Source organism: Buteo buteo, chromosome 8 (genome assembly GCF_964188355.1).
Source record: "Buteo buteo chromosome 8, bButBut1.hap1.1, whole genome shotgun sequence".
In the NCBI taxonomy this organism is placed as follows: domain Eukaryota; kingdom Metazoa; phylum Chordata; class Aves; order Accipitriformes; family Accipitridae; genus Buteo; species Buteo buteo.
In genome coordinates, this window is record NC_134178.1 from 1138738 (window position 1) to 1151356 (window position 12619).

Consider the following 12619-nt stretch of genomic DNA (forward strand, 5'->3'; position numbering starts at 1 on the left):
CTTTTTATGTTTTTTTTAAACACCAGCAAATATGATGCATATTAAAGAATGAAAAGCAATACGTTTTCTTTTCAAACTGCTAAATTTTCACCAGCTCTATCAATACATAATTACAATTAAGCCACTGCCTTTTCAGGTTACTTTTCACTAATAACTTGTTTCAATATAAAGTACTAGTCACTAAAAGCTAATAAAAACCTTAACACTGAAGCTTGACATTACCATGCATCCACTGCATGACTGCTGCCCGTATTGAAAACCCTCTCACTTTTGCATAGCTCATAAAACGTTCACACACTGGTTCCCACAAAACGCCCAACAGCTGACAGCCCCAAACAGCAACCCTTCTTTCCTCTCTGTTCCACACCCCACACCCACCCCAAAGTAATCCCTCTCTCAAAACCCAGCACCAAAACACATCCAACAATCTGATCACCACAGGACAGCCAACACCACACTCGCCCCCGCGACAAACATACGGGATCCATTCTGCCGACCGCAACAAGCACGGCACCCTTCCCATCCGGCTGAGAGTACCGCCAGTTCCCTGCGACACGGAACGGGCAAGAGCCTCTGTCACTGCCGGGGAGCCTCACGTCGCTTCCAGGCCAAACACCCAGGGCAGCCGCCTCACCAGGAGCTCCCCCACCTCCTCTGAAGCCGGACGAACAGGTTGAGGCGCGACGTTATTTGTAATCATGCCTTGGGCATCCAGGACAGCCCAGAGTGCTGCTGCTGCTCTGTGCCGAGTTCCCTTAGAGGAGTCGATGCTGCTGTGTCAGAGACTATTGACTGGTAGAAGACCATCCCGGTGGATCCGTGTCTTTGTGGGGGAGATGGGTTGGGAGAGGGAGAAAGACTTCGTTTCACTAGTTTTGCTTTCACCATTGTAAGAGTAGTAACAGCAGCAATAACAAATACGATATCAGCGACGCTATGTTTCTCCTCACAAAACCTTAACTGCTGTTGACAGAAACAAAAGCTCAAGGAGACAACATTTTCACATGATGAAACCTATCTGAAAGTTTCTTTCACCAGTTATATTCTCTTGTATTTCACCACAAGGATAACAAGTTTAATGGCCATACCCAGAACCTGGAATAAGAAACTAGTACTCTTGGCTCTCATTCCCAAGAGGACATAACAGTTAGGATGCCACAATCTAAAACACTTCCTAAGAACAAATATGTAGACAGTATTCTAGTAAGATTTCCAACAAAAAAAGCTCAGTAATTGAATTGCAAATTCCTGCCAAGTATGTAAAAAACCCCTGTAATAATTCACTGACCCATAAAGCAAGTTATCTTTTCAGGTACAGATAAAAATAACGCTGCTTTCCCTAGTCTGCCTACAACCTCAGTGCCTCGGCAGATGCCGTCACTTTCAGAAGTGCCTACTTAGGCAAAGCTGGCCCAGACGTCACTTAATTAATAGTATTCAGAGTACTTAGGAGAGCAGTGAAGGCAATACGAACTTACAAGGCCTGAAGCAAAGGCAGGCACAGCAGTATCGGAGAAGCGCAGTGGCAAAGCAGGAGGGAAGGGCAACAGCAGTGGTACCAAGCAGCAGCTGGAGGGCCGGGGAAGCGGAAAGTATTGCAGGAACCAAAGTGTTCTGGGACACGGGGAATATTCTCTTTTCCCTCCCAGGAGCCAAACTACAGCTGTAAAGGGCCCCTGCATATGCACAGGCCAGTCTTATGAAAGGTTTTAGGAAAGCGTCAATTTCTTTATTTATGCTTTATTGACAGGGACAGGTAGGGGTGTGTGGGGCGTGTAACAAGCACAAGGGTCTCAGTAAGGAGTCACCCTGCGTTTCACTCACAATCCCCTGCAACCTCTGGCTGGTTGTGAAGATCAGAAACAACCAAAACATACAGAGAAGAAAATTAAATGACAAGCAACAGATAGGGATCTCCACCGTGTACCTATGATTCAGCATGAACATCCCTAACATCCTACAACTAACTTGCGCCAGTTAAAGATTGTATTCTGCTTGTATAACAAGAAATCCAGGTTGCTGTTCTGACCTGAGGCAGCAGTACAGTTTCACAAAGCCCCCGTCCTGTTTCATGGATTCTAAAACCCAAGCTAGACACCACAATTTCAAAAATAAATACCACTACATTTCTTGCTAATTTTAAAAAAAAATTACCTCCCCAATTCTGCTAGCAATATTGGCAAGTCCTCTGGAGTACAGACAAGCCTTAAGGTTCTCACATGCAGTAAATTCAGTTTACCAGTATAACACAATCAAATCCCACATAGAATTGGCTTTGCAAATTAAAACCAGCAAGCATGGCTCTGCACCACAGTTTCCTGCTTTCTACATCTTCCTCTGCTATCAGCAAAATCTAACTCTCAGATGCTGTCACACTTACAGTCTTACACTGCAGAGCATAGTTAGACAAGGAATTTGTTAAAATAAGGCCACAAAAAAATCAAAAGCTTCCCATCTGTCTCCTAATGGCATTTAAAAAAAACCCTAATGTACTACACATAATCCACATTTACTTTATTTTCTGGTTATAAAAGTAAGGATTTTAGATTTCAAGTTGAAGTTTTCAAGCTAGAAAGATATCGAAAACCAACTTTATACCACGCAAATGAACAACACTGCAGTCACACCTGCTACATCCCCTTTTTCAACTGTATAACTGAGTAGAACAGATAACCAGACACAGTACGTAATTCCCCACTCATACTTCTATTTCTCTACCTGAAAAATTGAAAGAAAACAGAAAAGGACGACAACCAGATACACGTTTCATACATTTGTTATGATAAATTCAGCAGCAGTATCTCTAACAAAAGTAGATATCTACAAAGGCTGAGAGAGGTAAATTAGATCTTAAAGAGGGACCAAAGAATTTTGTTATCTTTAGACAAATTTCTCCCACAAAATCTTCCAAGTGACATTAGCTGCAGACTAAGAGGCAGTGAAAACAGAAAGAGAAAAGAAATTTCAAATACCTTTTCTGTTACACCTTGCATATTGAATTGCAGAGCATAAGAACGGTATGAATCTGTGTTTTTTCGTGTCTGTATGTATAAAAATATAAAAAATTCAGAGCAGTTGTTTTGCAGATTCAAGAACAGGAAGTACCTCTGATACAACTTCACAGTGAAAGTCCCCTGAAAAAAATAACTGCACATGTGCTGCATACATATAATCACTACCTCCCCTTTCCTCTTTCTTTCTCACATCTGTCTTCAGACAACTCCTCTTCAATGGTCTCCTAATTTGCATTTATTCCATGAAATTTAAAACCAATTTTTCTACAGGCAACTCCAAAAGTCTTTTCCACATTCACAACCTAGTATTCCCTTGAATTTTTTCTTTTATTATTTTCTTAAGTAACACTTCATATTAATGCCTTTTCATAAATATTCCAGTATATTGCATTTCTCTAAGTTTTCCATTTCTGATTTGTACATCTTTTCCTCCAAACTCTTTTCTCTTCAAACTGCACTTCCAGAATCTATGCACAAACGCTAACAGAGACCGCTCAGGCCTCTTTACTGTGTTAATTCAGTGATTTTGATTCAGCCCAAACAATCAATTTTTGCAAAACTCAACAGTTTCTTTGGAATGTCATCATGAATTTATTCAAAAGAAAATCAAATCACAGGAAGGAAAAGCTCTTTTCCATAAGAAATTATTCCCTCCACTTGAAGGTAGAATGCAAAGCACCTCAAGAATTTCATTAGTGATTTTCACCTCCCAAGTAACTTTCTTAAGTAACTACTCTTACAACCAATTCTGATAAGCAATGGGAATTTGGAGTTGCATTCAACTCCACCACTTATCTGTAGCATCACTTTTTGCTTGCCTCTCAATTACCTTGCTGACACAACAGAATAGCAATGGGGCATGAATTGATTGCTGGTGAGCTCAACTCTGCATGCCCTTGTTAAAAAATTTTCCATAACTGAAAGAGAAAGTTTACAATTACTTATAATCGTAGTGGACAGAATGATTATGCTCAACAAGTTTTCTCCTGGGACTGCTGTTACATTTTATATAGCTCTCCGGATAGAAGGAGATTTACACAAGAAAAACTGAAGAAAAATAAAGGTTTTCACTCAAGATGTTCACTAACTGTATTTTTAGAAAGTTTGTATCCTCCACTCCACATTACCTAATTTAGAGAGGGAATGCTCAACTACGAAAAACATACTCACTTTGCGTTCAAGTTGAGGATGAGGAAGAATTTAATGTGGTTTTTAGTTCTTTAGAAAACAGCCCTGGATGTTGATCTTAAAGGAAAAAAAAAAGGGGGGGGGGAGCAAAGACCAGGTATGGATGTTTTACAAGAACACAAAATCCAAACCATTTATTGTTGGTTTAGAACTTTCTATTGAGAAAAAGCTATTTATATTTCAATTATGTGACAGGATGCCACAGTTTGAAGTCATTTGGGAAAGAAGAGGCCTTAAAAATTAGGTACTAAGGGGAAGAACTTGCAAACCTTCATACTTAGATTATGATATATTCATAACAGAAATTCATAGGCCGCATTTATTTAGAACACTAAATCCAACACCTCCTAAAATCAGCAGCAGATTTCAAACATCAGCCAGGAGAAAGCTTAGAGGAAGTCTGCTTTTGTCCCACAGAACTTCACAGTTCATCAGAGTTCAAGCAGAAAAATATTATCAAATCCACAAGTCCCAAAATAGTTTCCTCCCCCCACCCCAATGTACAGATTTTCAGAGGTTAACAAGAAACAGGGTATCCCTTTTCCTCCTCCGCTCCCTTTCATCTCGTTGAGGCCGATACTTCCTCCTAATCATTGCCGCCTGACAGACACAGAGCTGATCTTTCTTCTCGGCAATGACAAGAATGAGGATTAGGACATGAGTACGTTTGCCCCCACAGGAACACCTGAGGCTCCCATGTCCCCTCCCGCTACAGGCTCACTAAGTTTGCCACTGAATGACTTCCTCAAATTACCTCGACATGTGCAGCATTATTGATGCAAAATGAAATTACTTCATTATGTGCATACGTCTAAATGAACAACAGGCTCCCACAGTTTGAAGAAGAAAAAAAAAAAAAGCTACTTAATACCCTTGGAAAGGGAAAAATCATGAAGAACATCTGAAGCCGTAGTAACAGATTAACATAAAACCTATTTATTTAATTTATTGTAGTTCTTGCTCTCTTTTCCACAGCGGAAAATCAAGTTTATGGAGGTTTATAGAAACTAACAGCTTAGGTCTGCAATGACAACTCAAGGAGGCCCAGAGGTACTAAAAGTCTCATATGTGCAGACATATGCACGCACACACAGGTGCCCAGTAAAAAAGATATATATTTCTAAAACTTTGATTGGCTTTCCTAAAACCAGTATTACTGCAAGTTATTTGGTACATTACATGAAATACAAAGTAATAATTTTTTTGTTTTGTTATTTTTAAGTTTTCATAGGCAACCGTTTGGAAAAATCCACTTGAATTATTCTCAACTAGTTTACCCAGGAGTAAGTATTCACAATAAGCTTCTATAAAACCTAAGAAAGCACTCTGGAGAAGAAGTAGCAGTTACAGAGGAGAGAAAATATTGCAAATGCCATGACATGTTAAGTTGTTATAGAATAATCACTCTTCTCCCAGACCACACAGTCAAACATAATCACTGAAAGGTAGAGAAATGTATGGGTAGCTAGTTTTATTTTCAAGATATCAAAACTACATTGTCTTTGCAAAGAAAGTAATCTTTTCTTTGTAACATAGTCTCAGTAGAACATTGTATTGCAATACATTATAGTTTTGGATATGATTATGATATAAAGGCTGATATTTAGCCTCAACAGCACAGTACACAAAACATATACACACAACACAAGAACAGTTCCACTTTGTACTCACTCTTACAAAGTTGTCAGGGAACAAACCTCTTCTGCCTTTGAGCTGTCCTTCCCACCAGCCTCCATCATCTTTCTTGATATTGGTGATTATGTCACCTACAGTGATCGTCAGCTCATCATCATGTTGAGCTTTGTAGTCAAACTCCACTATCGCCTCCACTAAAAGACAAACACACATATGCACAGTTATTGACTACATTTAAGTCTCCATGCCCTTGAAAGGAATAAGAAAACAGCAATCCAGTTATATATTTTCAGTGACAGTAATATATACAGCTTAACCAAGAGAGCATATCAAATAGGCAACATGTAATGGTAACAGTTTGTGGGAAACTACTAAGAGAGAGGCCAAAGGAAAAAAAAAAAAAAAAAAGAAAAAAAAGAAAACCCACAGGAATGCCCATCATGGTTGAGGCAACAAATGGCATCCATTTTTCTTTACTGATTAAAGGAAATCAATTTGTGATGTTTCAGCAGTATCTACTCCAGCAGCATTACAAAGTTTATTTTTATTTCTTGGACAACGTTTAACTTTTGTTCATAGGACTTCGAAGGCACTTTATTTCTGGAAAGGTTCTCAAATTCATAAGCATCCCAAGCCACTGCACCTACTTTGCTAAATAAATCACTATTAATCTAAAGAGTATTTAACAAGTATTTTTGCATCACGCTGAGTTTCACTGCTGTTTATACAGAAATGCAAAGCTTTGCTGCATGAACATGTTCTTGCGGGGTTTCACCAAAGGGAGAAAAATTTACTTTCACTTGAGATTATGCATCAGAGGATCTGAAGATAAAACACTCCTACTGCTCTGAATGTCTGTTATCAGGCAGAGGTGCATTATAAGCTTGCTACCATTATATGGTGTATCTTTGTCTTTACCTGGGAGGACTCCCCATCCCTTGAAACCATACACACAACAAAGTCTCTGTAGAGAATTAAGGAAGTCATAAAGATAGAAAAATTCTTGGAGAAACAAAAATAATAGACCTGGGGTATTCAAATATGGAAGCCATAGTTATATTTAGTGGTTCATCAAATATCTACTAGGAGAAGCCAGATTAGCAATGTCAAGGATAGCCATATTTATAAAGCCTTACTCCTGTTTTCTTCAGTGGAAAATCATGCCCCAGGATGTTCCACCAAACACTTAGCACTTCAACCATCGAAACAACAAAACGGGAACTAGTAATAGGCATCTGCTTTCTGCAGAAATGACGGTGCTATGTAAAACCTGCAAGATGCGGCCTGCAAACAGGCAATACAGCTCACGGAGCAAAGCTAACCATTACACCACAAACAGCAAAAAGGTTCTGCCTAAATAACAAGCCCTGCAAACTAAATCGAATTAAGCTGACAGGAAAGCAGAGTTATTCCTCTCCACCCCCAAAATGTCAGTCACACAGTCACAATGCTGAACATCTCCCTCCCTCCCCCAGAGCCTGCAAGTCATAGCTAACAGGGTGTTCTGACTTTCGGATACATCCCAAACAGAAGGCTATGGCTGATAATATTCATCTATTGCTTCTTCTTTGAAGCCCAAAACCATTATAAAACTAGATCACAAGAGGCCTGCTAAACTACATAATGAAAAGCAAGAGAAAGAGTGGCCCCACACATTACAAGCTGACGTGCAAACAGAACTTGAAACATTTACCTCTGAAAGTTAACTGAAAAATCAGACTCATTCAGGCCAGGAGGACCTCAGGTCTCTAGCTTAGCTTCCTGTTCAAAGCAGGACCAGCTCTGAGGTCAAACCAGGTTGCTCAGGGCTTTGCCCACATGGGTCTTCAAAACCTCCAAGGACAGAGGTAGGGCGCGCAGGGGAACCTGCTCCACTGCTTGACTGGGAAAAAAGTTTTCTCTCTACCATCCATTGGAACCCTTCTTGTTTTGATTTACACCCATTGGTCTTCTCCCACCATGCACTGCTGTGAAGAGCCTGACTACATCTTCTTGATTAACCTCCGTGTAGGTATTGTAAGGCTGCTGTTAGGACCTCCCATTTTCTCTTCCCCAACCTAGACAATCAGAGTTCCTCTAGCCTCAGGTCCCCCCACTCTTTAGCACATGAACTATCCTACCAATTTGTACCAACCACAGACTTGAGGAAGAGTGCACTCCACTGCCCTCTCCAGTAATTGATAGAGATGTTAAACAGAAGAGATCCCAGGACAGCCCCTGGTGCTACTCCATTTACTATCAGCTTGCAAGTAGACTACAACCACTACCCAAATCACACAAAATTTGAGGTCAGAAGGCACCTTTGTAGACCAAACCCCATTATTCAAAGCAGAGATAGATAAGCACAGATTGCTCAGGGCCTTATACAGCAGATTTTTAATATCACAAAGGATGGAAATTCCAGTGTTTGATCACCCTTAAGATTAAGAAGGTTTTCTTATGTTGAAATGGATTGTCCTGGATTTCACTTTGTGCCTGTTGCCTCTCCTCCTTTCACTGTCTACTGCCAAGAGGAGTCTGGCTCTGCTTTCTTTACTCCACCACAGCACGTATTCAGACACACTGATAACACCACCCCGAGCCTTCTCTTCTCCAGCCTAAACAGTCCCATCTCGCTCAGACTCTCCTCAGGTGTCACATACCCCAACCCCTCAACCCTCTTCATGGCCCTTCACTGGACTTGCTCCAGTATCTCCATCTCTCTCTCGTATGGGAGAACCCAGAACGGGACACAGCGCTCCACATGCGCCTCACCAGAAAGGAGAAGAGGAGAAGGATCACCTCCCTCCACCTGCCTCCTGCCAATCCTTCGCCTAACGCAGCCCGCCAAGCTAGGAGCTGCCTTTGCCGCAAGCACACGTTGCTGCCTCAGGGTCTACCTGGTGTCCACCAGGATCCCTGGGGTCCTTCTCGCCAAAGCTGCTTGCCAGCCACTCAACCGCGGGTTATTCCTCTCCACGTGCAGGACTTGGCACTTCTCTGTGTTCATGAAGATCCTGTCAGCCCACTTCTCCAGACTGCTGAGGCCTCTCTGAATGGCAGCACGACCCTCTAGCGTGTCAAATACCCTTCCAGTTTTGCATCACCTGCCAAATTGCTGAGCGTCCACTCTGCCCTGTCGTCCAGGTCGTTAGCAAAGAGGCTGAGTAGCGTCAGTCCCATCATCCGCCCCTGCGGCACATTGCCAGCAACCGGCCTTCAGCTGGACCTCATGCTGCCGATCACAACCCTTTGAGCCTGGCACTTCAGCCACTTTTCAATCCACCTCATTGTCCATTTACCTTCATCAGTCTGTCAGTGAGCATGACATGGCAGACAGCATCAAAAGCTCTGCTGAAGTCAACATAAACAGCGTCCACTGCCCTCCCCTCCTCCACCAAGTCAGCCATCTCATTGCAGAAGGCTAACAGATTGGTCAGACATGACTGCCCCTTCATAAATCCATGCTGACTACTCCCAACCAGCTGCTTCTCTTTCATGTGTTTGGAAATGGCTTCCAGGATTATTAGTTCCATCACCTTCCAAGGGGTCAACACGAGGCTGACCAGCCCGTAGTTCTCAGCAAAAAGAAGGCTTCTTGCTCTCGCTGAAGACAGGAGTTACATTTGCTTTCTTCCAGTCTTAAGGAAACTCTCCCAATCACAATGACCTTTCGAAGACTATCAAGAGTGGCCTCTGAATATCAGTTACCTCCCTCGGCCCATACCCCAACAGGGCCATGGCCTAGCACATGTCCAGTTTGTTTAAATATTCCCTAACCTGATTCTCCTCCCCTGAGGGTAGGTCTGCCTTGCCCTGGACTTTCCTACTGGTTTCAGGGGCCTGGGATGGCTGAAGGCCAGTATTACTATTAAAGACTGATGTGAGTAAAGCATTAAGTACCTCTGTGACAGGCCCTCATTCCCATTCAGCAGGAGGCCCACGCTTTTCCTAGTCTTCCTCTTGCTGCTCATGCACCCATAAAAACCTTTGTTGTTGCCTTTCACATCTGTACTGATTTTGGCTGGGATAAAGGTAATTTTCTTCATAGCAGCTTGCATAGTGCTATGTTTTGTATTTGTGACCAAAACAGTGTTGATAACACCCGGATGTTTTAGCTGTTGCTGAAGGGTGCTTACACAGCCTCAAGGTCTTTGCTGTTTGTCACGGTGCCCCAACAGCAAGTAGGCTGGGGGTGCATAAGAAGCTGGAGGGGACATAGCTGGGAATGCTGACCCCAACTGACCCAAGGGCTATTCCAGACCATATGATGTCATGCTCAGCGTATAAAGCTGGGGGAGGAAAGGGGTACATTTGGAGTTATGGTGTTTGTCTTCCTAAGTCACCGATACGTTTGATGAAGCCCTGCTTTCCTGGAGATGGCTGAACACCTGCCTGCTAATGGAGAATAGAGAATTAATTTCTTATTTTGCTTTGGTTGCACGTGCAGCATTTGCTTTGCCTATTAAACTGTCTATCTCAACCCACAAGTTTTCTCACTTTTACCCTTTCAATTCTCTTCTCCATCCCTCTGTGCGGGAGTGAGCCATCAGCTGTGTGCGGCTGAGCTGCCCACTGGGGTTAACCCACAACATCCCTCACCACATTCAACTCCAGGTGGGCTTTGGCTTTCCTAACCCCATCGCTGCACACACAGACATTCTCTCTACCTTTTTCCCAGGTCACTTCTCCCTGCTGTCACCTCCTGTACTCTTTACATTTGATTTTTGTCAGGAGCTCCTTCTTCATTCGTGAAGGCATCCTACCACCTCTGCTGGTTTTCCTGCTTGTCAGATGGACCACTATTGAGCTTGGAGAAGGTGATCTCTGAAAACCAACCAGCTCACCTGGATCCCTCTTTTCTCCACAACTGTCTCCAGTGGGATTCTTCCAAGCAGAGCCCTGAACAGGCCAAAGTCTTCCCTCTTCAAGTCCAGGGTTGCAATCCTGCCTTTTTTTTGTTTGCCAACCCGGTCCACTGCTTCCTCATAAGATTGTTGGTCAACCTCTCCCTCCCCCATCATTACTATTTCCAAGCTCTCCTCACCTTGTTTGCCAGCCTGTTAGCAAAGATACTTTTGCCCTACTTAGGCAGATCCCATCTTTTCCAAGCAATCCTCAAAGACGGTCTCATGATCATAAAACGAAAACTCTGCTGCTGACACCAGCTATGCAACCAGCTGTTACCCACAGGATCTGTCCACTCACCCTCACACCCTTCCCTCTCACCATAAGGATCAATGAGAAAACCACCCAGGCTCCCGTGTCCTTGACCATCACCCTAGAGGCACATAGTCACAACTGATACTTTCCAGACCACTCCTGGCAATATGATTGAAGCCTACATGGAAGAGCAGCAGGGGATAGCAGTCTGAGGGCCAGACAAGCCTTGGCAGTCTTTCCACGACGTTCCAGATCCAAGCCCCTGGCAAGCAATGAGCCTCCCTAGATGACAGGTCAGGTCAGCAGATCGGGGTCTCCACCCCCCACAGCAGGGAATTTCCCTGCTATTACCACTTGCCATTTTTTCCTGGTGCTCCTGCATGGCTCAGATTTAGCCAGCTTGCGTGCTTCACTAGATGGAGCATGCAGGCCCACAGCACCTATGAGAGCAATGAATCTGTTCTGTAACTGCAGATCTCAAGGTGAAGCAGGAGCCTTCCTCCCAGTGTCAGATGTTATAAACTTCAGGCTTCCAGACTTGCCATTCTGGGTGTCTCCAATCCCACTCCAAGAGGCACAGACTCTGTCTGCCCTTCATTCAGGAAAGTTGGGGGTTTGGGCTCTTGAAGCCTCAGGGACTTGGAGAAGATCTGGAAAGCCCAACCCTTTGAGCTCAACCATCCAACCAATTTTCAAACAGACCTAGCTGCCCCGCAGCATACCACCACAACTACCGAGCCATGCCATGCCACCTTTGGCGGAGTCTCTGGACCCCTTCGGTGCCAAGTGCTTCACAAACCAGAGAATCTGTTGAACTTGAACTAACCATTCCAGTTAGGGAAAATACCAAAAAAAAAAGGAGACATATTTCTAAAATATGAACTAAAGCCCCCCAAAATAGCACTGTTATTATCCACATATGCATACTTTACCCTAGAGTAACCACTAAAATTGGTTCAGAAGTTGTATTTACATGATAGCTCTCCAAAGACTACTGGATTCAGGCCGCGACACCAAGGTATACACACTACAAGTCTCACACCAATGAAAATTCCTGTCTCCACAGAACACAACAGCACTCAGGCTCAAAAAAAAGCAAAATTCAGAGTATTTAGCAGGGTATTTCCAATTTGGTTGAACCCCAGGAAAGATCTTTTGAGAGCAAGGCCCTGTATCCTTCATTTTTAAGCAGCCTATGAGGATGCACTTGCTCTCAGGACTCAAAGCTTACACATTGCTTTTTGTACATGCCAAGTTATTTCTCCTCCCTACTTAGGAAGCTTTTAAATCCTATTCCCATTTTGCTGTGGATGCAATTACATACTGCTTTGCTCTGAGTTCTCCCTAAGCAACCAGGAGGTGGTTAGAGACCTGTAAGGGGGAGATGGCAATGGAGGAGGGATTCGGGCTGGCTCCACCTGCTGATTCTTCAAACACTCCTCAACATTCAGACTGCAGCAAGACATACTGAAGGAAGGCAAACAACTCTCATGCTAAGTCCTATGTTTTAAAAGACTTCTAAGTGCCTGTTGCTGTGCTTGCAGTTTTTCCCTAAGAAGGCTGTAGATGGTTGTAGAACTGACATGATTCTTGACAGTTTTGTTTTCTTATTATGTTCTCTCTCTTATGAGGAGAGACCA

General features: G+C 43.1%; 1 protein-coding gene across 3 annotated transcripts in view; it reads right to left on the reverse strand.

The window, feature by feature from the left end:
• SH3KBP1 (SH3 domain containing kinase binding protein 1) overlaps window positions 1-12619 on the reverse strand; it is a 222247-nt gene that overhangs the window by 190107 nt on the left and 19521 nt on the right. For 2 of the 3 annotated variants that reach the window (XM_075033409.1, XM_075033408.1), the window contains exon 2: window positions 5874-6031. In XM_075033409.1, coding sequence (XP_074889510.1) covers window positions 5874-6031 — 158 coding nt within the window. The remainder of the gene's footprint in view (window positions 1-5873; window positions 6032-12619) is intronic. The other variant, XM_075033410.1, reaches the window with a different exon arrangement.